Source organism: Myzus persicae, unplaced genomic scaffold (genome assembly GCF_001856785.1).
Source record: "Myzus persicae strain clone G006 unplaced genomic scaffold, MPER_G0061.0, whole genome shotgun sequence".
NCBI classification, from domain to species: domain Eukaryota; kingdom Metazoa; phylum Arthropoda; class Insecta; order Hemiptera; family Aphididae; genus Myzus; species Myzus persicae.
In genome coordinates this window covers 130,708-158,100 of record NW_019103250.1, presented here as the reverse complement: position 1 = coordinate 158,100, position 27,393 = coordinate 130,708, and the positions used below count along the sequence as shown (strand labels likewise).

General features: G+C 26.6%; 2 protein-coding genes across 5 annotated transcripts in view; one reads left to right on the top strand and one right to left on the bottom strand.

The window, feature by feature from the left end:
• Positions 1–797: 797 nt before the first annotated feature.
• LOC111034083 (T-complex protein 1 subunit eta) lies at positions 798–5,176 on the top strand. The gene is made up of 7 exons (XM_022315114.1): positions 798–991; positions 1,743–2,162; positions 2,231–2,422; positions 3,050–3,214; positions 4,104–4,237; positions 4,307–4,611; positions 4,675–5,176. Exons 1-7 carry the CDS (start codon positions 989–991, stop codon positions 5,076–5,078), a joined length of 1,623 nt encoding a protein of 540 aa, XP_022170806.1. The 5' UTR covers positions 798–988; the 3' UTR covers positions 5,079–5,176.
• A 4,619-nt stretch (positions 5,177–9,795) lies between these two features.
• LOC111034091 (acetylcholine receptor subunit alpha-type acr-16-like) overlaps positions 9,796–27,393 on the bottom strand; it is an 83,568-nt gene continuing 65,970 nt past the window's right edge. For 2 of the 4 annotated variants that reach the window (XM_022315123.1, XM_022315125.1), the window contains 3 exons: positions 22,141–22,227; positions 17,730–17,839; positions 9,796–13,964 (listed from right to left, as the gene is read on the bottom strand). In XM_022315123.1, coding sequence (XP_022170815.1) covers positions 13,401–13,964; positions 17,730–17,839; positions 22,141–22,227 — 761 coding nt within the window. In that variant the 3' untranslated portion in view covers positions 9,796–13,400. Of the gene's footprint in view, positions 13,965–17,729; positions 17,840–22,140; positions 22,228–25,327; positions 25,412–27,032; positions 27,120–27,393 lie in introns of all 4 variants that reach the window. The other 2 variants (XM_022315126.1, XM_022315124.1) reach the window with 2 other exon arrangements.

Here is a 27,393-nt window from a genome sequence, read left to right as displayed (position 1 = left end):
CCGAATTACGAAGAATGATTAGTAGAAAACTGTTTTTTTGGATAACTGGATATTTGCAGCATTACAGACTATAACACCTCCTTAAAACACCAAACTTTGAGGAACTGTATCTCGTAAACCAAAAAAAAAAAAATAAAAACTTAAATGCGAAAATTTAAAATAAAAATAGTTTCATCATTTTATGACCTTTTTATTATATGTTCTCATTTGAAAATCAAAAGTTGATGGTGGTTTCTTTAAGAAATATAAAGGTGAAAACAATTTAAATATTATAAATCATATAAATCTAAAAGTTTAAAAAAAATTCAAAAAAGTTAATATTCCTTGAAATAATTAGAGTACCCTCTTAAATGGATCACTCTATATATATACATATAGGCTATAGCTTAAGTTAAACGAGTCAAAATATTTTGAAAATGTTATTATGTACAATGTAGGTATAGTTAATGACAAAATAAACATTTGGTGAATTATTCAAGTATCTACGATTTTTTGGTATTGCATTTTATACAACAAAATAAGAGCATCGTAGTATTTCATTTAGTTATTAATTAAATTAAATTAGTCATTTCTGATATTTATTTTTATTTTTATTTTAAAAAGTAGTCAATTTAATATGTTGTGTTAAAATTTCAATTCTATCTAAGAGTGGTTACTGGTTAGTGATTTCAATGGGACAATTATGTTCGCCTACCATAATTGGTATGCAACCATGGCCATATTACTATGATAAATGCTACCGCCCATGCCTACCAATCACACCGAACAGTTCTCTAACCTCTTTGCAGTCGTGTGCAGCTTGCATTTGGGAAACACGATTATAGGTTAGTAAGAAACTATACAATTGAAAATAAAATATTAAATCCCAAAGTTCTTGTACTGTTCTACAACTGTTGTGAATTGTGATATTTACTTTACCGATTTGTTTCTTTTTAGTTTCTTTATTAGTAGTTCTTTAAGTGTTAAAAGTTAAAAATAATCCTACAAGATGGTAAGTGTACTTGTAAAATTATTTGTTTATTAAACAATTACATTTCATGACATGGTACATGAAAGGTCCTGTATTATTCCTATTACTTTTCTCACCACATGAGTGCAAAATATGAGATCGTTTAATTGATTGTCTTTAATTTTGGTCGAAAGTGTATTGAAATACAACTGAAATAGAAAAAGATCCTGTGGTGGTAATTCCTGATAAAATATTGAACATGTTAACATTTTATTAAAGGATTAAATACCTACCAAGTATTATTAATTTTCATTTATACTTTATGTAATAATAACCTACACTTAGTTGATATTGATTATTCATTTGTTTTCCGTTTTTTTATATAAGAAAACATAAGTTCTGAAACTTCTTTGTTAGACACTATTCAACTATCGTATATAATCTAAAATGGAGATAATGGTGTCCCAAAAATATCCTGCTATTCAAATTTGTTATGAAATATTTAAATTCTTAATAATGACTCATATATCAAAATTTCTATTTTTCAAAGTTAATTTTGCTTTATTTGGTTCTCTGTAGGTACTTAGAGAAACCAGTATATTCAGATACCTATAACTAATAAGTTATTTAGATACTTAATGGAATTGTTACACAATATACCATTATTCTTGTTTTTACATTAACATTTTCACTTATCATTCTAGAAAGTAAAAAATGTATCTTATTTTTGAATAATATTTTTAATTTTGTATACTGTGTTGTAGGTATTTATATTTAAAATTTTTTTTTCTAGCGTCCCCCAATTTTATTGCTTAAAGAAGGAACTGAAGATAGCCAAGGCAAATCTCAACTATTATCTAATATCACTGCTTGCCAAGCTGTCGTTGAAGCTATTCGTACTACGTTAGGTCCACGTGGAATGGATAAGTTGATTGTGGATAGTCGAGGTACAGCAACTATTTCCAATGATGGTGCAACAATCATGAAAATATCAGACATAATCCATCCAGCAGCAAAAATTCTTGTTGATATTGCTAAATCACAGGATGCTGAAGTTGGTGATGGTACCACTAGTGTTGTCCTACTAGCAGGAGAGTTCCTTAAACAAGTGAAACCTTATGTTGAAGAAGGAGTTCATCCCCGAATTATCATTAAAGCTTTGCGTAAAGGCTTAAAAATTGCACAAGACAGAATTGATCAAATTGCTTATAAAGTAATTTACTGAGTTATATATGAGTTTAACTAATTCTATAATCATTTCTATTACTATTATTTTTATAGATGAAATTTAATAATGATGAAGAATACCGTACTTTCCTTCAAAAGTGTGCTGCCACTGCTCTTAATTCAAAGCTAATCCATCAAGAGAAAGATTTTTTTTCAAAGATTGCCGTTGACGCAGTATTATTGTTAGATGAATTATTGCCATTAAACATGATTGGTATTAAAAAAGTTCAAGGTGGTGGATTACAGGTAATTTTTTTAATGTTAGCTAATACAATTAAATTTGTAACTCCCCAATTTGTAATTACTCCTCAATGTTTGGTAAATTGCATAAAAATTATGCTACTTGTTAATTATATTATTATAAAGTAATAATTACATTAGGTAATTAATAGTCTTACATTAAATAACATAATTTTGAACTAGTTAAATTACTTTTCATAATGCCAAGTAAAATTATTAATAATGAAGTTACTGTTTAAAAAAAAAAAGCAATAGATTACTTGCACTAAATTACAGAATTCTTCCTGTTAAGTGTCCATTAACTTTTACCTGACATTGTTAGAACGACCCTAAATCTCCTAGGTATGTAGTCTCGGCTAAAGAAGTAGACAATTATTTTACTTGTGAACCACTTTATAAGAATAGTAGTTATATAAATAATATAGGTAGATAAAGGACAAAATGTCATAAATGGTTTAAACTTTGAATAGAAAATACTATAATATTTCTTAATAGTAATATTATTATTTAAAATATGTAATTAATTATGAAAGTAGTTTATTCTAATTTATATTCATTTTTATCTTTATATTTAAAAATTATAGTATACACAATTTATTATTGTTGCTTTAATTTATTTGTATATGTTAACAGGATTCACAACTCATTACTGGTGTGTCATTTAAGAAAACATTTTCATATGCTGGTTTTGAAATGCAGCCAAAACATTATAAGTCCCCAAAAATTGCATTGCTTAATATTGAGCTGGAATTGAAAGCTGAACGTTCTAATGCTGAAGTGCGAGTAAATACTGTTGAGGTAAATTAAATTTATATCATTTTTTCTAATATTACCTACTACTAATTTAAGATTTGAGAGTAAATTAAATTGAGTATTAAGTTGTTATAAATAATCAAATGTAATCCCATAAAAAATAACTTGAATTTGAAATTTTATGTAGTAAGTATTTAAGAGGATGCCACACCCATTTATGTTCTCTCCATCTTAGAAATAACATTTTATTTAATCCTAGACCACTTACCATTGGTCTATTCCATGAATACTGATTATTTTTTAGCATAGTTATAACTATTTGAAAAATACTACAATATTATTTACTTACATACTAAAACACATATCTTACTAGTAGCAATAGACAATATTTATAATACAATAATACATTTTAGTATAAAATAAACTGATTAATAGGTACTTAAGTCTTAAAATCAACGTTTAACAATAAATTGTGTTATAGATTTTAGTGTCCACGAGGTTGTTTTTTTGATTAGAGTTATTATTATTATTACTCATTAATTATTGACTATTATTCTGTTTATGTTATACTATTATAAACGTTATAGTCGTATTTATTATTCATATTAGCTATTGGTGGCCTATTGCGTTTAGTTTGTTTTGCAAATTGCAATTTCTTGTTTTGAAAAAAATTGGTGACACGAATAAGAAAAAAACCATATAAACCTAATTTTTGTTAATCTGCAACATGCTACCACCTTGGAGTTCATGCAGCTATTTAATTGTATTCTTAATGAGTTTTTTGGACAAACCACTCCCTCTAGCTCTGAGGTCTGAATACTAATAGCATAAATTTATTAACTAATAGGTCTATGACTAATAGTCATTTTGTGGTGTTGTGATAGACCATTGTTGTAATTTAGTTATTTATTTTATATGTGTTCAATTATTACAGGAATTTCAAAAAGTCGTTGATACTGAATGGAACATTTTATATGAGAAACTTGAACATATTTATAAAAGTGGAGCTCAGGTAGTACTGTCTAAACTGCCAATTGGGGATGTTGCTACTCAATACTTTGCTGATAGGTATGCGAGATATGTCAACTTTCCTGTGTTGTGTTATATAATTGGTTGTATTTTTAATAATTATTTTAGAGACATGTTTTGTGCTGGCCGTGTTGTTGATGAAGATTTAAAACGTACCATGAAAGCATGTGGTGGTGTCATTGTTGCTACAACTTATGACTTAAACGATTCTGTACTTGGTAAATGTGATGCTTTTGAAGAAAAGCAAATTGGATGTGATAGATTCAATATATTCTCTGGATGTCCTAATGCCAAAGCATGCACTATTATTCTACGTGGTGGCGGAGAACATTTATTAGATGAAACTGAACGTTCTTTACATGATGCTATTATGATTGTCCGAAGAACTGTAAAAAATGACTCCATTGTAGCTGGTAAGTAAATTTATTTCTGACTGATTTTTGTTGTTGTTATTAATTGCATTTGAATTTGTAAAGGTGGAGGTGCTATTGAAATGGAACTAAGTAAAGTACTTCGTGATTACTCTAGATCAATAGCTGGCAAAGAACAATTGATTGTAGCTGCTATTGCAAAATCATTGGAAATCATTCCAAGACAATTGTGTGATAATGCTGGTTTTGATGCAACTAATATATTGAACAAATTACGCCAAAAACATGCTCAAGGAGGTGAAGCATTTGGTGTGGATATCAATCGTGAACATGTTGTAGACAATTTTGAAAACTGTGTTTGGGAACCAGTGATTATTAAAAAAAATGCGCTTGCAGCTGCTATTGAAGCCGCTTGCTTAGTTCTGTCGGTAGATCAAACAATTAAAAATCCCAAGGCGGGTGGTGGTGAAGAACAGCAACAGGGACGTGGACGTGGAAGACCTATGTAACCATTTTAAGTGTATTCAAGAGTTAAATTTATAATAATTATTAATACTTTTTTTGTATAAGTTTTTGTACTTTATATGCTTACACACTGAAAACTAATTTTCCTCCGTGCTTGTTTAATAACAAATAATTTTCTATTTATATTAAACTTACACAAACATTCATATATACTATTGTTAAGTACTAAAAAAATAATAATCAATTTTTAATTTTATGAAGGAGTTTGAATAATTTTATTTTGACCCTTAAAAAATTCCTTTTAACTGATATTTTTTAATTACCTGATCGTAATTAGTTTCCTGTAATAGATGTGTTAAATTTGAATTCAATGATAAAGAGTTGTAAACACAACCATTTTAAGCAGATATGTTTGCTAATGAGTCAATAAGCAGCTATTTCTAAGGGTATATTACAATTTATTTATATTACTAATAGATTATTTGATTATTTATTAGTAATTCTAGAATTTGAACTAAGTATTGCCCAAAACACTTCATATAGTGCATATTAACTTTAATTCAATTCTGTCTTCTAACGTATTAGGTACCTACAGTAGACAGTAGAACAATGTAAAAATAAGTTCTTGTGGTTTGTGGAATAAATAGCTTAGAATTATTATTATGGTTTAAAAAAATTAACAGTGGATAGAAAGTATATCATATAATGCTAGAAGTTTCAAGTCCCCCCCCCTAAATTAATATTTAACTACCTATATTACATTTTTACAAAAAAACTGCATAATATTAGGTATGTACTTCTGCTATTTTTATTTCAACGTTAGAAAAATTATGAGAGACTGTATTAATTAGTGTTAAAGCTTGAGCTATAAAAACATTTAACTTAAAACACATACAAAACGGTTTGTAGTAATATTTGTAATAATAATATATTTTAGAAGTCTCAAGTACCCACAAATAACATTTTTAAATTACAACACAAAACTAAAATTATTATTTTCGTTCAAATTTGAACTTAAAATAATTATGAACAAAACTGGTTATATATTTTTTAGATTTTTCAGTTACGGTATAAACTATTTACATGGAACCTTATTTTAAATTTTCAATGCCTAGATATAAAAATTGAACTTAAAATGCTTATAAAAAAAATTATCTTGTCTATGTATTTTAATTACTTTTGCTGATATTGTAACACTGAGAGGAACCCTGTATTAAAGCTTCTTGACCCTACGAATACAATTTTATTGACATTTATAAAAAAACAAACTAGATTTAAAATGTCTGTAAACAGCTCAAAATATTTTGAAAATTGTATCGAGTGTAAAATAAACATAGGGTGTAAATTTTGAGTATTAATGGTTATATTTTTTTTGAATTTCCACAAAATAAGAAAATCGTTAAATGATAAATCAAGTAAATTTCAAATGTAGTAAAAATTTGAATTTCAAACATGCATAAAAGTTTCTTTGGAATTTCCGATGTACATTTTTTTAAATAAAGGTAGACACACTATATCTAATGTAATTTTGTTTAGATTTACACCAAAAACCAAAATCTTTTTTGTCGAAAACTGGTTTTGCATACAAATTCCCATTTATCCATTATTTTTCGTTTGTTTTTCCTGGTACATTCGAAAACTACTTCGAATTTTAAATTTTGATCTGTCGAATGCACCAACTAGATTCATTTGCCCATCGGAAAAGATACTGAAGTTGAATATTTAAGCATTATTTCGATTAATTATAATGTAACAACATACACGCTCACACAAAAACACATTATTATTGTAAAATCATTAAATCAATACATTCATTGCTTCGTTCAGAATCTAAAATGTAGTTATCGTTGGTGAGACTAGGAATTGTGATTTGTGACGTGGGGCTTAGTCCAATAAGCCTCCTCTAGTTACGTCTATGGGTAATACCAATAATAATCAAATATATTATGTTTATAATAATTATTATGATGCTGTCTTTTCAACATAACATGGTCTTCCATCAACCTGATTAATTCAATTATTTTACCAAAACCTTTCTATGTAGTTATACTTACCTCTCTTCCATATTTTTATTCGTGTTTCTAAAATCGTACGCAATACCTACTATTTTTAATTCTCGTATTATTGTAATTTTTTTTATAATCAGCTGTTATCACTTTATCAGTATTGTAGAAATGAATTGAATAAATACATCAAAATATAAATAATTGTATAGGCTTTGACACATCACAGAAACATTTCATTTAATCTGTGGTATTATCTACAGATTGCGTGATGGGTATTGGTTTGGGAGTAGCCGAATTGGTTTCGATCCCGTTTGTGTTCAGGCCAAATAGTTACAATTTTCATTTCTAAGCATATATAAAGCATATGGACCTATGACTTATGTGTAATTGGTAAGAAATATAGAAGTACCTACACTCTATAGCTTATACAGTAAAATATACTCAGATAGTGAAAACCTGACCGATTAAGATGATGATTAAGATACGTACTTATATCGCTTTATGGGTAGGTAGCATCCTTTATTCCTATTTCTTGTATCCTATATGCGTATGACAATATTATTAGTGAGCACTACACAGTTCCGAATTGATGCATTGTGTCATTTACACTCTCACATAAATTTGTTTCCGCTTATACATCGTCTTATTTAAATTTAAATTGCTTGTTATTACGGAGCTATTGTTTAGTAAAAAGGGAACTAAGTTGTTGAGTATTGACAATTACAAGTTCGGATTCCAAAGGAGTCTTGCTGAGGTTAGTTTACAGAAGTGGACATGTACAAAACGAAAAAGCTTATGTGAAATTGAATGGAGATTGTCTATGTGAAGAAGTCTTAACACACAACCACGAAAGGGAAGGCTTGCATAATTAAATGGTAACAAATTCGGCTTAAGTTAAATACCTTTTTCAAGCTGGTACCAATTCGGCATGTAGGGACTAATTTGATACCAGCCGCTGGTTTACATAAGGCTAAAAATGGATTATTGGGTTCCTATCCACGTACACACATGTACCATTTCCTGATTTCCACTCACTCATCGAGACATTAAATAATTACTTATAATTCATCAACTATTCTCCCAAAAACATGTACTTAAATTCTCCAAAAAATATTCTGCTTTATAATAAGGAATTAAAAATGCATGTTGTCTTAAAAATAATGACGATAAAAATAGTAAAAATATAATTGGGAAGACTTTAAACTATCAACTATTTAAAAAAAATATTTTCAAACATTTTAGTAGTTTTTGAAATGATGGGTGTCGTACTTTAAGTGGATCACCGAATACTGACCGACCATAAGCACAGAATACTCATATTTTTTTTATAAAAAAGTAATTTTCCGAAAACAGTTAACCATTATTATTTATCACCTTTCATAACTAAATTATTCATATTATGTACCTATACATATGAACGAAAATTTAGTGAAACCGCAAATAATGGTATTGGTTTTCAAAATATTCAATTTGTTTTTAACCCCAGGCATTGTAAAAATCGATTTAGTTCGTGTTATTACCTATTGTGTGAGCGTAAGAGTCAACATAATATCCAGTAAACGATTAAAATTAATATAATTTAATAATCACAATTATAACTTTTTATATTTATAAGTACAAATTGCTTGAAATTAAATATCATCTACATTACACAAGAGTTAACAAATACTATGAGCAAATCTATATTATGTGTAGGTACACCATTTTGTATTGTTTCATCAATATATAATAACATTACGGATATCATTATTAATATTAGATATTTATCGGCCTTTAAAATCTGTTGGCCTATAAAATCGCACATTACGATTTGTCATAGAAATTACAAACAAATAAACATGAACTGTAAAAATAAAATAAACAAATTTTGTATAAAATAAACACAAAAATAAAAAAAACTTAACGAAACATATTACGTAATCTAATGATATAAATAATTTTAAGAGTATTAGCATATTATGACATTTTGAGTAGAAAAAAAAACATGGAGAAAAAGTCATAAGACCATTTACCAAACCATTATTAACAAATAAAGTATGTGTTTAAAATTGTTTATTAATATTTCAATTTAACATTCTTATGCTCTTATTTTTTTTATTGGTTTGAAATGAAATTGTCATAGAACTATGATAAGTTATACAAATCACGGTTGAACAGTTTTTATTTACTAAAACTCTAAAAAATTTAAGAAAGAGACGTGTTACGGCTTAGTAAAACGTTAAACCTATTACAGCAATAAAAACGGTATTAGAATAACACAAAAAAACAACGATTAAAGGTTTTTAAATAATAGAAAAGAAAATTATTTCCTTTGATTCTCAACAAATCTTAATGTTATTAAATATTTTTGATTGTCTGCTAAGAAATGGCAGATAAAGATGAACTTAGGCGTACAAACAAAACAAAAATTTAAAAATTTAAATGGATATAACCCGATTAGTTGATAACGAATACGAAATTATTGTATTTTACTTAACGATAATATAACATATATATAAACACGTCATGTATAATATATATATATATTATAATAAAATGGATTTAATTTTATTTCATAATAATTATGTAATATATTTTTAATTTTAATCATTTATTTTTGCTTAACAATTTAAAAAACAGCGCCTAGATGAGCAGGACCATAATTTTAATTTAATTTAAATTTTATGATAGTAATATGGTTTTAGGGCATACAATATTAAATCATTGAATCAAACTAAAGTCTAATTAGGGACTTAGTTGTATTATATTTCCTATGTTTTTTTTTGTAATTTTTCGTAATTATAATTTTAGATTAAAGACTGGAAAAGTAATACAACAGAGCGTTCAGCTGTATCTAAACATAAACAAATAAATAATAAAAACAACAATATTAGTAAAATAAAATTATTAAAAAATAATAAAAATTAAACATTCAGATAATAGATGAAATCTGACGAACAATTGTTAGGTATATAAATGAAGACGTGTTACTTTTCTTTTACCTAAATATTCGATTAATTTATTTACTTATCTTACTATTCGTCTATTTAAACTAATGATGATAAAAGTAATAATAATAATAAAAATAATACTGACAAGAGTAACTATATATAAAATAACGTCTTAGAACAATTTGATATAATAATGTCGTTATAGTAGAATGTCCTTACAATAAGATGTATAATATGGATTACTGTGTTTTTTTACACATATGTTCAAGCATATAAGGTTGTCAAATTCATGTTACACATAGTTTAAGTCTCTTATAGTTGTTTTATATTCAATCACGTCTTAAAACATAACAAAATGCTCAAAACCTATACATTAATATTTTATTATTTCTAAGGGCTACAGTAATATAAAATCAATTATAATTATGTTAACAAGATTCAATAACAACGTACAAATAACAAAGTAGGTATTTACATGTTTTTTATTTTATTTTTTTTTTAATATAAAACTTTTTTATAATCATTTTTACATTTAATTTTAAAATGATTTCCATTTTTATAAAATAGTTTTGTTTATATTACGTAAACAATGTATAGCTCTAAACAAACGTAGTTTATGTATTTTTAATTTACAATAATTTTTATTTTATTTTATTTATTAAAGCAATTAATTGAGCTGAATTTATTATTTAACACTTTGTTTGTTAACGATCAATCATGAAACATCATCGAAGAAAATTAATTAATTCCAAATCGCTATTCTATGATATTTCTACTAAATTGTATATGTGGTATATAATAATTTATATATAGGTATTTTATCAAATGAAATTTAAGTATTTTATAACCTATATATTTTTCAATTATTTTTTGTTTTTGTTATATGACATTTATTTGAACCGGAAGACGACTCAAGATTTTGTCATTTAATGCATTAGACATTTTTAATACCTAGTTAAATGTATAATAATAATAATAATAATAATAATAATAATAATAATAATAATAATAATAATGATATTGATAATAATTTTAATAATTATTAGTATTACTATTGTAATATTTACCTTTGGGCTTTATGATGATATAATTTTAAGATTGTCACAGCAAAACGTGCACGTTAAATAAAACAGTTAATTAATCTAATAGGTACATGTCTAACAAATACATAAACAATGTATGTGATCGATTTTGTACAAATTTTAAATACGATTATTTGCATAATCTGATCGCATAATAATCTATTTACTTAGTTACGTATTAGATATTTAGGAGTGTCTGATTAATATAAATTTATTTCTTACTTCACAGATGATTATTATAAAAAGCAAATTGTTTTAGCTAAACTAATAATATGATAATATCAAGTCTATAAATATTTTAATTTGAGCAAGAGGACACAAAAATTGGGTGTCATGACAAATAACTTTATACTTTTAGTAATTATTATAGAGATAGATAATGGAATAAATTAAGTTATTGACGTATGTATTCCAGTAAAATATTAACGATCTAATAATTTTACTAATATTAATTATAGCTACCCATACGTTCTATTAGCGCGTTATTTTAAGTTACATATTAAGAACCGAAGTTGAACCACAGTTTGACATTTGGATCGTGTTTGTCTGACGGAAAATCCATTTCCTATTACGGAAAAAAGTTGACTTTTAAATTCGTCGAAAATGCTATAATGGTATGATTTTTCATTATATCAGACTTATAATTTATTGCATTTTCTATATTACTGAAATACTTTTTTAATAAACAGTTATTAATAATTCTTATCACCGTTAAAAATAAATCAATTAGCAACAGGCATTATGTAAACAATTTGTGACACCCCTGATGTTTAAAATAAATTAAAATTTTTAATTATTAAAACCAAAATCGATAGAGTGTGTTTACTTTGTAAGTAGGAATCTAAAGACAATGACTGGCGATAATCAAGTCACTCGGAGACTACCTATTTAGTATTGTATTTTCAGAGCAGTTGCGGAACCTCTGAATTTTGAAACTGTTTTTGCTCTTTGTGGTAAAAATATTAGTGATAATAATAAGAAGTAAATATATTGCTGACTGTTCGAGACAAAATGTGTTCACATGGGTGTGATTAATGAAATTGCACTTCAAACTATTCACAGTTGAATCAATAATATTGAGAAACTCATCATCAATAATAAAAAAATATTATCAATAGGTATTAATGTATTATGCAATAGAAGTTATATAATTTGAAATAATTGCATTTATATGAAAATACAATACATTATTATAGTAAGCTATAAATATTAATTTTAGTTAAACCTATGTATATTTGGGAAATTAGTAATAGAAACGTTCATGTTGTATCTCGATGTTCAGTTATATAGGTAATATAATAAATAATAATATATCGTTATAATAATAACTATTGATTTTAAAGTTTAGGTTAGTGTCACGACATGTTGTGGATTTTGCAACGCTGTGACAATGAAAAATTTATCGATTCTATAATTTGTATAATATTATTATGAGATTTCAGATGTCAATTAGGTGTGAATACATTTTTTTATGAGAGCCCTTATTCCTTAAATAAGACGAAAAAAATGAATAAACGAATTTAATAATCTATTCTCATGGCAGTTTATCTACGTCAAATTCAACTATAACACTCTCTGTGTTATGAAAATATTCAAAAAATTAACAAATATATAATATATGTTAAAAATATGGCAATATCGTACACTGAATACGTAGGTATAGGGACCAACTTTGTAGTAAATTCAATAATTGGTTATATTATAATATAAATATGCCTATTTTAATTCCTCGTATAAAATATTATTCGCTTGGATATATTATTTCAATATTATTGATGTAAATAATATTATGTTTGACGTGTTCGGTTTAATATTTCATGGAACAAGTTTAAACGTTAATAATGTGCGTTCATTAATTCGTTTCAAGGAGCAGGGCCAGAGTAATATATATCATTATTATTATTACATATAATAAACCAAATATATATTTATAGATATATATACTTTAGTTAACCATCATTAGAGAAGAAGTAGTTTCAAGAAAAAAATTATAATAATTATAATAATTTTAGATATTAGGAGGAGTATTTAATAATAATAATAATAATAATAATAATAATAATAATTTAATAATTTTTAGTAATATTATAGTTATCTCGTATGCGTATAATATATACTTAAAACGGTACCACACCGATTTCTACATGACACTTTTCCGCATTCTATGCAGATGTGACATCATATGTGGTCATTATAATATAATATAATATGGTTGCTCCGCCGCAACCATTTTGTATAGTAATATAAAACAAAATCTATATACCTATATAATATATATATATATATATATTATATTATATTTATATATATAGAAGCCGGAACCGGACGCAATGACGTCGGTGGCGCGATCACGTGACGATGACATGCGGCGCGGACATGAGTACCGCTATGGTGGCGGCCACCGTGAAGAAGGTGAATATGTACAGGCACATGCGGTCGACCACCATGGCCGCGAACTTCCAGTCGTTGGTGGTCTCCTCGTCCTCCTCGTCCTTGCGCAGCTTGTCCGTGATCACCCGGAGCTCCTTGAGGATGAGCGACAGCTCGCGGTGCGGCCCCAGACACGAGGCCGCGGCCACCGCCGACGCCGCTCCGCCACCGCCGGTCAACATCGCGTGCTGTTGCTGCTGCTGTTCGACCATCACGTGTTCGGGCATCGGCGCCACTTGGCTCCGGGCGCCCGGGTAGCTCCGAGTTGACGAGCGCAGGTCGTCGTCCAGGTCGAGCACATTGGCCAGCAGGCTCCTGGACGACTTGGCCCGGAACTCCAGGTCGGGCAGATGGTGGATGGATGACGCCGCCGACTTGTTCTTGGAGTCGGATGACTTGCTCCCGTTGGCGGGTGGCTCGTCGCGGGCAGGTCGGCTCATGCACAACAAGCACGGCATCCACACCAGGAACATGAGTTTCACCTGTTTAGACACGCACACGAATTATTATTATTATTCAAGTTGGTATTTTTATCTTTGGCGTTGCTGTTACGAGTATCCTTGTCTAAGTATATTTTGATTATAAACAGGGTAGACAATATGGGGGGGGGGGGAGGGTGACGACGAGAAGTAAATAGAGCTCTCATACCCTTAAGTTTTTTTTTAAAAATGTTGCTAGACTCTTATTGTTAATTTTTCTGTAACTGAACTGTTTCTGTGTAAACGTCATTAAGTTATATGCTTAAAGGTACTCTAGTCACTACTAATTTATTAGTAATTAGTAGTAATAATAAGTTTTTTTTTTACCATCCCTTTGCATTACAATGATATCTCCGTAATAATAAGTCAATAAACAGTTATATTTAAATCAATTTATATTATATTTTGTTGCCTTAATATGTGGTAAAAGTCTTATATCAATATTATAGTCTCTTGAGGATACATCGTAGAAACTCACATGTGCTGTCTCTATAGCTATCTAACGTTTAATACAGTCCATTTTAAGTTTAAAATAATCCAATTTAGATTCTAAGTGGAACGACGAATGTATTGATTTTACAATAATGTAAGTGTAAATGTTTCGATATTTAATTTTGAGTGTGGTTTCTTGTAGCTAATTGGAACTATAGTTGGTACTTTTTGGAGGAAAAAATTAAAAATCTTTTTCGAAACAATCGGAAAAAACTGGAATGTTTAAGCAAAATCGTATTTAGTTGGATTTCGAAAACGAATAACAGTTCTGGTAGTTGAAATGTTCACAAAATATTTATATTAACATTTTTTATACAATATTGTACTTGGAAAATATATTAAAAAAATATTTAGACTCATTTAAACTATTTTTAAGCTATTGATATTTTCTTTTTTTTTTATTTAAATATTGGTGAAACAATTTTTTGAATGGTCGAAGACCTTTAAAGTCTTATTTAATAATTAAATACAAGCTTTCACATAAGTTTTTCATTCAAAAACTAGAAACAAAAACTAAGTTTAGGGCAAACCATATTAATTTTTAATGAGCATTTGAATTTATAATTTTGACGAAATTCGTAAAAAGGAATTCCTTTAACAAAACATAGGTACCGCGCCCAACCACGAATTGTAGTGACGAATTTCTTGCGCCAATGGGGTCTCCACGCGTCTTTAGCCCTGGAAGAGTTAGGGGAACCAGCAGCTGTTAGTAATAGTAGGTACTTTTAAGATGTTCGTCGACTGACCTCTGTCCTATTTGTATTTCGTGGTATAGCATTACCACTGCAGATTAAGTCTCTGTACTTAATCATATTATATAACAAAGTCCAGGGAATTATGTGACCGCGGTAATGCGATAACTCCTATATAATTAAATTACACGAAAATTATTTTATACTTGGTTGCTCAAACTCAGTGGCTCATGAATAGTACCGGGAGAGGATGAGATATTTCCAATCTGAATTTATTATAATAAAGACGACCCAACCCTTACGTGGAATCGATAACGTCTACTCGAATAATGTTCTATAGGCTCCAGGAATTGATCAACCGTGTGTTGTATAATGCACACTGTAGGTATATAATAATAATAATGAGTATAGTTTATTATTGAGTTACAATATGATGTAGTTTAATTTCATATACCGTGTAGTTAGTGTTAGACTTAAAATGGTCCAATTTATCGTAAGCATTCAAATAATAAAGTGGGTTAAACTACGAACAAATTAAAACAAGTTTTATTTGTTGGTATTCAAAATTTTTTTTTTATTTTCAACACATTTTTATTTAATATGAATATTAAAGACGTGGTCAAATTTGAAGTATAATATAGCTGTTTGTAAGTTATTTATAGACATTTAAAATGATCAATTTTTTTCAGTTTTTTTTTGACTTTAGGATGAAGAATTTTGTTTATTAGCTTGAAATTTATTAAAAGGTTCATTGTAAATTGTTCTTACATATGTATCGAAAATAGATAGTTTCAATATTTTATTTTAATTTCTAATTTAAAAAAAAAACCAGACAGAACCATGACAAACTATTTTTAGTTATAAATTCATCACAATTTAAATATAAACCTAAGGTTTGAAAATTGAAAACGAGGTTTCTCAAAAGTTTTTATTATAATAACCAGAAAAAAACTTTAGTATAAAGCTATATTAATTTATAACGACAGTTGTAAATTAAGATTTTGATGAAATTTGTTCAAATCGCGAATTATTTGGTAGTAGTATAAAATAGGCTGACATATCTCTAGGCGTTTGTTCATAATCGTAAACATACTCAATGGTTTATCATTGAATCATAATTGAGCACAACCATTACTAAATTAAGAGTTACACTCTTTATTGTCTTTGAAAATTGTTATCAAACCATTTACCTAATTAAATTTATAGTAATAAATTAACATAATATTATGATCTATGAAATTAAACGAAGAAGGGGGATGTGGTTGCATAGCCCCCCACTATTAGAATTTCTAAAACTCATATTTTACACCAGAACCAATTCCTAATTATGTCATTGTATAACCTGTATCATGTATAATAATTGAAACCACTGTAAAAAATAGTAGATTCTGAAAACATTTTATATATTATACAACAATTTTTGATTTTTTTTAACAAAGCATAAGAGCTTATCTATCTTGAAACGAAATACTCTAAACCAAAAAAATGTTTACTATCAATGTTTTAGAATTTTTTTCAAATATTTTTAGGAAAATTACAGGACAATGGAAACTTCCGAACTCCCCCTCCATTCATCCTATGAATGTTTAATTGGGTGCTAGCATTGAGCTATCTACAGTTAATATAGTTTATAACATATTATGATTTATACAGTTTTAAATTTCTGTATTGTGTGTACAATCTATTAGAAACGTAGCAAATATTTATGTGAGAGCACCGAACGGATTTGTTTAGTGCTTTTACACTTGTTAACATTTAACTATTTTTTTGTAAATAATAATTTTCTTAACTTAAAGAAAAAAAGCTTTTAACATTACTATAGAAAAAAGAAATGCCAGCCTCTCTACGGGCGCCCTTTATTTCGAGGTTTTAAACAAAAATGTATGAATGGACTGATTTCGATATTATGTTGTAATAAATATCTTTTTTAATTTATTTATATTAATTTAATCTAAACCGAATTACATAATATAAATTGTTGTATAACAATAACAGAATATTATTTTTGCATATTTGAAATACATGACATACTTTAAACTTTGTCTACTAAAAGATCAATGCTTTTGTTCATTAATTTATATTCATCACACGTCATATTATTATTTAAGAAACTACATTTCAAACAGCAATGATGATAATACATTATTTTTTAATATAAAATACGTTTAACAATAAATGTAGCGGCGCGTTGGATAGGCAATTTTGCTACACAATGTATCGAAACTATTATATTATCACATATATATGATTTTTAAACTAATCTCAAGTTTTAAATGTAATTGGTATGTTTTATATTAGAGATATAATTTTACTAAAAAAATATTTATCCAATACTTTTTATACCTAAGTTATGTTATGCCAATTTAAACATAATTAAAAATAAGGTTTATAAACAGTAAATGTTAATTTGATAATATTCTTAATTTAATAATTTAAAATCGAATATTTTTTATATCATAATAATAACTAGATTACTGTTACTTTGTTCTTGTGCTCTGTTATTTATTTTTTTAGTCTTAATGTGTATTTATTCTTTATTCCAATATAATGCCATAATATTATAATGTAATAATAATTTAATTACCCATTTGGACATGACGTGAGTGTCCGCATTACGGTGATGATAATTCAGAATCATGATTGTGGACACGACTGACGATGCAACCATGAACATGATACAGTTGAAATATGTACCTAAAGGCCGCAGGAACACAATAAAACATATATTAATAATCGTCGCATTGGTATTTATTTTTGTCCGTTGTTTTTAAAGCATCGTGCGTTCATGTTTTCTAAGTGCAAAAAATGTAATCTAATTTGTGACTTCGAATGTACTTGAATTTATAATACATTAGATTTTCGTAATAACTAATATTATAGTTATAATTGTTTTTATTATTTCATTAAACTTAAGTTTGAAAAAAAATATATAATTCCAAGTCACTGTAGAATTCGTAAGTGGATTCTTATAAAAAATATAATGTCATCTATTTTGAAATGTAATGACTGAGAAAGTAAAAAGTATTCTAAACAAACTACATAGATAATAAATTGTAAAATAAAATCAGACATAAACAAGACAGGTTTGTATATTTAAGACAGACAGATGTAAAGTAATGTACTACTCATGCAAGTAATACAATAATTATCGTAACATTCGTAACTATTTTTATATTTTAAATTTAATTTTTGATAAACGATCAAGTCTTGTTTAAATCATCATCATTATAAAATGAACACTTTAGACCATGGATGATTATAGAATGAAGTTTATTATTTTCGTTGACGATTTATCATCTAGCGAAGTAGGTACTTTTCTTTTGATTTTAGTTGATGAATTAAACAAAAGTATCTTTACAAATAATTCCCTTCATTGTATACATAAAATACACAAAAAAAAAATTGATAAAGACGTGTCCACATGCATCGGCGCGTTTTTAGCGCTTTTACGTATACTGTATATACATAATAATAACAACAACAATAATAATAATAATGATAATAATAATAATAATAATATTTATAGTAATAATAATAATAATAATGATATTGGACACTTATAGATTACACTTTTATGATATACTGTCACTTGTATAATATTTTCTTAAAATGTTTTCTATGACATAGACGAAACATTCATTTAAATTATATATTGAGTAGAGGTTGCTGCGTGATGTCGATGAAAAAATGATTTATCACTACAAACAAAATCCCAGTTTATAAAAAAACAGAATACAGTAACAATAAAATCGTATGAATTGAATGTTGGTAATACACAAATCAAATAATAAAACAATGCAGGTAAAAAAATATATAATCACACTGTTTTTAGGCATTTTTTTTCTTTTCCCCTGTGTTTTTGTAATTAATATAAACATTTACGTGTATTTGGGCTTAGTAATGACATATTGTTAACTTAACTGGATGAAGTATAAAGTAGTGCATTTTCACTGGTTAGAGTACGATCTATTTTGTTTGTTTGACCTGTTAATGTCTTAACTACCATTATTTTATAACTATTTGTATTAAAAAATAAATTTTACTTCCTGAGACTTTAAGTTAAGCCCAAACACTCAGAAAATAAATGATAAACCAGTATTACAATGGCCATGTACCTATAATGTCATCTTACATTTTTGCTATACTTCAATTGTTACCACCAACATAAATATTTAATAAAATTTGAGTTTCAATAATATAAATAGTGTAAAATATATTCTATTAAATGTTTTATCAAAAAAAAAAAAAACCAAAATAATAATAATATAAGACACCAAACTAATTATTTGTACGTATTTTTTAAAATATTAGTTGTTTACACAAAAACTTCGCTAGATGTTTAAAATTGATGTATACACGACAGACGTATGTATGTACATTCATTCCTTAGAAACAATTACACCAGAGTTCATCATCTATGGTCTTAAGGTAATCATAATTTAAATGACTTATACAAATCGGAGTTAAAATAACTTATTATTTAATCATTTCTGTTTTGCATTAAAAAAAAAATATTCAGTTTTAAATCAATTGAATTTTTAAATATTGTATAGTTTTAATGGCGGGTAGAATACAGTTTTTAACGCCTTTTAGTTTTATGTTTTCGTTTACTCGACGTAAAATGCATTTATAATCTATGTATATATATTTATTTATTTTTAACCGATTTGCATGAAGTCATGTGTAAAATTAGCTAAATAATTTTTAAGAAACTACCGGCTTTGTTACTTGGAGGCAGAGGGGCCCACAAATATATTATTATAGTAATATATATGATTGATTAAACATTTTGTTTTTTAAATTAATATTTAACCATTTTTTAATTTGTGAAATAAACAAATATTGTTTAATTTACAATACGAATTGGTTAATATTTATCTTTGACGCGGCAACATCGGTTTAATCAGTTTTATTGTTTTCACACAACATTGAGAGAAAATAATTAAATAAAAAATAAAAAAATAAAATCGATAAATAAATTATAAAATGACTTTATAAAATGAGGAGGAAAAGGAAGGAAATGGTGAAATAAAGTGTGATAAACATGTTTAACGTAAAAATGAAAATAAATCAAATGAAAATAAAAATAATATCAACATTTTGCAATAAATCAAAATGTATATTTTACTTTACATATAATATATAATATAATATATTATATAAAAAACGAATGAATAAATTATAGTTATACTGATTTGTAATAAAATAATAATAATAAAAAAATGTTTTTAATTATTTAATAATTATTTAACTTTTGGAAATCAATAGATCACTGGTGCAGTCTGCAATATCACGTCATCTGGTACCTTGTTTCGGTTTTAATAGTGTGGTGTTACAAACTGAACAGAAACAAAATGTAGAGAAAATGAAAAAATAAAAATAAATTAACAATCAGAAAACTACTGTAATGAGTGAAATCAAAAACAATAAATAAATGAATAAATAAAACATACTGACACGTATTCATGATCACACGAACAAAACTGTGTACATTATTTTAAATGTTTAGTAGTGTATATTAACATAATATAAGCATGTATATGTTCATACATATATATATACATTAATATACGTATTTATTTAGTAGTAGCTTTTTTTAAAAATTATTATTTAACATTCGCACGGCTTTCTTTCTTATTTAGGTTTTTTTCTGCTTAGATGGTTTATCGGACAACTGAGAGCAGAATGTCAAATACAAATACGAATGCACAATGAAACACGGTGACGATCAAGTAGTTTACGAAACATAAACAAAAAGATAGCATGCTATAGAAATGTTTGTAATGATGTTGAAGAAATATGATGTTTTTTTTGTGTTTTTGTATTTATGTACATTGTACAAGCATTTTCGGCTTTTCGCAAAGAAAATTGATAATTGTAAATAATTTATTTTGTATGTGTTTTGTGATTCCGATATTTCGATAACCATATCGCTATGAACTTCGATGGTTCCAGAAAGTCCCTCTCCCAGAAAGGTCGAAACGGTGTGACATAAGACTTATTTTAGGACGTATTTATCTTTTAAAAATATATTTTGTTATTTTTATATTTAAACGAGGATTATGAGAATCAAAACATAGTAAAATTATTTTAATCTTAAGCAAAAAATAAATTTTTTCATTTCAAATGGTATTATTCTTTTTTTTAGTTATTTTTTTTCAAGTTTTTTTTTTTACAAATGGCTTAAAAATTATAGAATTCCTCAGAAAAATAAATTTTAAGTCTCGGAAATTGTATTTATATTATATAATTTATAATTTATGCGTCTATTAAAAAAAAAGGATTTATCTAGAGTTCATAGCGTTATGGTTTTTTATTATTCTTTCAGACACAAAATACCGTATTTTTGATTATTAGAATTGTTTGTGTTGTTGCGAGTGTGTTGAATGTGTTATTTTATTTTGTATGTACGAGAAAACAGAGAAAGTAAGAGCAAGCTGAGCTGAACACAAACCACAAAATTCCGCAAAACATGTATATGTATAATGTATATATATTAAAAAATATACATATATAATTATATATATACATAATTTTAAATATATTTATATATAAATATATATATATATATGCGTGTGATTTATTTAAATGGAAAAAATCAAAATGAAAAACTCGAACTAGGTTATGGTTACACAGCAATAGATGGATGTATACATACACATATGTATATATATATATTATATAATATTATATGTATAAATATTAAATATATATAAATACAAGTATAAAAACAGTGTTTAAAAATATGTATATAAAATATGAAACATAATTTATATAATTTAATATAAATATAATATGTATGTAAACATATATATATAAGATTTAAGTGAATACATATATACGTGTATGTATATATTATGCACAGTCATATAGATATACCTATATATATATGATTAAATACACACATATATATATATATTTATATATATAATTAATATTAAATTGTTCCTAATACGACATGTATTTATTTGTTTTTATTTTTAATTTTGCCTGACCTAGTAAGGGGATAGCTTCAGATGTTTGTGGTAAGGCATCGGCTATCATGAGTGAGAATACGGACAGTGATAGGAGGATTGTCACTCCTGAAACAACATAAATGCCAAACACCACACATTCCATTAAATAATAATAATATTAATAATAACAATAATAATAGTAATAATAATAATGATAATAATAATACAAAAAAAAAAAAAATAATAATTAGAATAAAAATAAAAATAACAATAACAATAATAATAATTATTATAGTGATAATAATAATAACAAAATTAAATCAATGATAACGTTTAGGTATAAGTATAATAGGCTAACGGTGACTAAAAAAAATAGTAAAAACTAATGGACGAAAATTCGAGTACCTACTCGTGACGACACCAAATTTCAAACAGTTGTGTACGACAAATTATATTTTAGACCTAATGATTATATAATATTATAATCTTTTGTACCTATATGTGTTGCTGATGAATACAATTTCATTTTAATACATGTACGTATAATACCAATATTATATGAACAGTTTACAGCGGTAGTGTTGAAATGAAACCGAAAATAAACTCGAACAAAACAGCTAACTACACGGAAACTACAAAAATACAATTATTACGTGTGTGCTCACTGGGTTTTTGTTTCTCAGGTCACTTAACATGGAGAAAATATAATATGTTTTCGGTCGTTATTTTTTTTGCCATAGTTTTTTTTTTTTTTTATTAATAATTTCTTTACGATAAGTTTTTTCTTCTGGAGACCAGGTTCGAAGGGTGAAATAAAACAATACAGTGCTGTTTATATTATGGTATACTATTATCATATTATGATATATACGTTTAATGCGATCCCGTTAACTGTTTTTATAATATAATATGTCTTAATAGTAAGCAACAGAATATTATTATTATGCAGGGATCCTATAATATAATAATAATAATAATAAATCGACTGAAATTCCAAATAGTTTAATCGCATTACAAAAATATATAATATAATAATATAATATTAATCGTTTATAAAACCTTGCGTTTTGTAAGATGCAACGTTGTTGTTTTAAAATTTAATAGTAATATAATATAATAGTTGTTTAATAAGAAAAGGTAATATTTTTACAGTGCGCATAAAAAAATGATATTATTATTGCTTTGACTTGTATATTATTAACACTAATCAAGCGAACACTGACTCTGGTAGAAAGCTAAAGGACTCCACACTCTAAAGTTTAAGACGTTTATTATGCCCAAATACAAAGACATTTTAAACAATATTGTTTTTCATGTAACAAATAATAAAAAAATAAAATAAAATAATATAGATCAATACATGCATTATTATGGTTACACGATATTTGTTTATCGATCTTGTACAATATAATATATATATATATATAAATACACACACATACATACGAGTATATATTATATACATATATATATATATATATATATATATATATATTTATATATATTTATATATTATACACACACACACATACGAGTATATTATATACACACATATATAAATATAATAATATAATATAATATGTATACGTATAGGTATATAGTATATATTTTATTTCAATTGTAATGTTATATAATATGTCTATCGGGAGCTAGTGGTGGTATATATAACTAGTTCTTGAGAATGGAGGACTTGTGGTTCGTTGGTGATCGTGAGGCGGTGGAGGTAACGTGGAGGGATAATGGAAATCGTGGTGAACCGGCAAGTGGGAGGTATATTATAATAATACATAAGAAAATGTACATTATCACCCGGACGATATCGAAGCCTGTGCGGGTTTATTATTCTTTTGAAACCACTAAATTGCATCCCCAAAGTAGCGATTTCTGCTGTAGTCACAGCAATCGGGGCATGTTCAGTGTGTTAAGTGTGCGCGTCTGAAAGCGCATTCTAAAGCGTATAATATAATATATATATATATATATATATATTCATCTATAGTGTAGTTTCTATACATTGCAAGGAGTGTTTGTGTGTGTGTGTGTGTGTGTGTGTGTGTGTGTGTGTGTGTGAGTGTGTGAGTGTGAGGGTGTGTTAGTGTACGTGTATACTGTGTGTGTGTAATATTCTGTATCTGTGCGTGTACTGTGCGTGTTTGTGACTTGTGTCTGTCTATGGGTGTATCCCGAGCATTACTTTACTAACCAACTATAATTCTAAAATAGGCACTAAGCGCTCTAAATGACATATTAATATAGTTTCATACATGTACGATTTAGTATATGCATTCAGTAATAGTTATGTTTTATTTTTTAACACGTGCAGTAGGTATAGGTACGTTATTGATAATATTATAATATTAATAACATTATATTATGTACGTCATACAAAAAGTCATCTATTTATTTAATTTTCTCTATACCTATTATAATATATATAATATTATGTACGTATATCGTATTTTATACATATATATATTATATCTATATAATATAAATATGTATAGGAGGAAAATAAAAACATTATGATGGGGCCGAATGAAAAAGGAAAAAACAAAAACCCGTGACCGTTCATTTGAGTTGTATGTAATCATATTTTACTATGATAAATAATAAAAATAACAAAAATAATAAACAAAATAATAATAATAACAACAATAATAAAAGTTGTGTTTAAACAAAGCGTTTTAAGTCTATACAAGTTTGATACTTGACGAAATTTGTTCTTAAATAATTAGACAATTGATTTTCGAGCAAAACATTGTTATGTATTCCCACAGGATAACTTTTGTAGGTGTTAACCTACAGTACTAGAATATGTAATAATTATCATTAACAAGCATAATATTTATCTAATATCTAATAAGCATTTATCGTATTGTTTTATTTTGGCCGTATCAAAATAATTTTAAAAAAAAAGAAAAAATACTTGACACTATGTGAAGCCTCCAAGCAATTTGTGACCGAAACTAAAATGTTTTTTTTTTAAACAATAATAATATATTTCTTTTTTTTTGTATTATTGCGATGTTTATATGGTACGCGTTAAATTTGATATTTATTAATTGAAGTCCCCCAATTGTTGCACCCCTGCCATCCAAGTACAAACCCTTAAACAGGTGCAAATAATAATAATAATAATAATAATAATAATAATAATAATAATAATAATAAAAACAACAACAACAACAACACAAAGAAAAATAACAAACTTTTAATTTGATTATACCTATCAGTGGTAACTCAGAGGCAGGTGGCATTGTTTCGCACACCATATTTAGGAAGAATGTAAGCGATAGCAAAACCGTAACTCCTGTTCGCCAACATCAAAAAAAATATATTAATTATGAATTTAATAGATTATTGAAAAGAATACATATTATTTGAAAAAAAAAAAAATGTATAATATAAATTAATATAAAATGTCATTGTTTACAACACGTTTTTTATAAGCTGAAAATGTGTATTTTGTCAATGCAATTATTATGGGAACCTGGTCTCCAGTTCCTCTCGAGCTACGATATACTTAATAAGTATATTTTGATTTTTTTCTTTTAAAATAAAATAGTTCGTTTGTGTCAATAGAATCATAATAGATTTTGTGTTCAAAATCTATTAAAGTCATTAGCACAAACACAATTTTTTCAGCTATAAATTTCAATAGCAACTAATATTAACTATCGTTGGTTTTATTACTCCAAAAATTATTTTTAAAATATCCACATAATAGATGTGTAATAAAACTCACTCAAACACCCATTTTAAGAAAAAAACTATTGTTCGAGTTAGCTTCTTCAAAAAGTTAATTGTGTAAAAATCTAATAACCGGTTTATTAGTTGATGACCCGTAATTTCGACTGACAGCCTGCTCCAACCAATCACATTGAAATTTCTTTTAAATATAAATACACGTTTTCAGGTAATTATATCGGGACATTTTTGAAAACTCCATATTTTTTTAGATGATTTTCCATCTAACGGGGGATCAAAAGTATCATCAGACTATTTAATGGCATTTACGACCGATATATTTATTTATGAAGAAATATACAAAATGTAAAAAGTTGGTTGAACTTGAAATTGTTTTTTTGTATACATAAAAAAATATAGTATTAACCGTGCCCAATACTTGGGTATTAGAGTCATGTTTAGCTTATTGCTTAATAAATCGAAATGTGTTTATAATAATTTTGTATATTGATAAATATATTAGTATAGATTTATAGGTAAGTAAGTTGTATGAACTTTTGCTGATTAATTAAATTAAAAAGTGTAGAGGTATTCTTTGTAAAATAAATAATGAATTACACTTTAAAAAAAAATTCTTTTAGAATTTAAACTAAATGTTAATCATTATATTATATTTCATATTTTATGATTGCTTGCACCATATGTATTTATGAATGTAACTGTGTTACATTCTACATTATTATAATATATGGTAGTAAAATATTTAATTGGAGTTTATATTAATACCTATACTACGATAGATTTTTACGGAAATTAATTTATATGCAAATATAATATTTCCTGTCAATAAAAATCGACTACGCTGTCATTAGAAGAAAAAAAAAAAAAAAAATAATATAAAAAAAAAAAAAAAAATAATAATAATAATAAAAAAAAACATATAGAGTACTTAACATTTTTGACCTCAAATGTGTTTGTGAAAAAATACAATAATATTTTTACAATATATGTATATATATATATTTATATAAATTCATATATAATGAAAAAAATATACTCGGTGCGTTTCGGTTACCATTGTGGTAGTAGTTTTGTGTGCCCTCCTTAGCCAAGTCGTGTGACCACGAAAAAAAATGTATTAAATATGTTATTACAATATATTATGTATATCATATACGCATAGATTTTCGTGTAAAACGAGTACGTATATTGTATACAAAAATGCTCAGTTGGCCGTGCGTTACCTAAAAGAGGAACTGCGTCCGAAGTAGCCGGCATTGTCTCGGCCACCATGTTTAGAAAAACGGTCAACGACAGGAGAATCGTTACACCTTTAATTAAAACATTGATATTTACACGCCAATTATGGTAGATTGACAAAACAAAACAAAGTGTCAAACAAAATAATAATAATAATAATAATAATAATAGTAATCATAGTAATAACGATATCGTTTCCCCGGCCGCCCGTTTAATCTGAAGAAGAGAACGTCTCGTCGAACCGCGGTTACTACGGTTCGTTTCGTATACAACCGGGTATAGTAATAGATATTACAACAAGTATATATTATTGAATTGTAACATTATATACAGACATATAAATAC

Excerpts from the sequence above, each read along its gene's own strand:
- LOC111034083 (XM_022315114.1), top strand. Across the intron at positions 2,163-2,230 it reads TTGATCAAATTGCTTATAAA|ATGAAATTTAATAATGATGA; the intron begins GTAATTTACTGA and ends TTATTTTTATAG. Across the intron at positions 4,238-4,306 it reads ACTCAATACTTTGCTGATAG|AGACATGTTTTGTGCTGGCC; the intron begins GTATGCGAGATA and ends TAATTATTTTAG.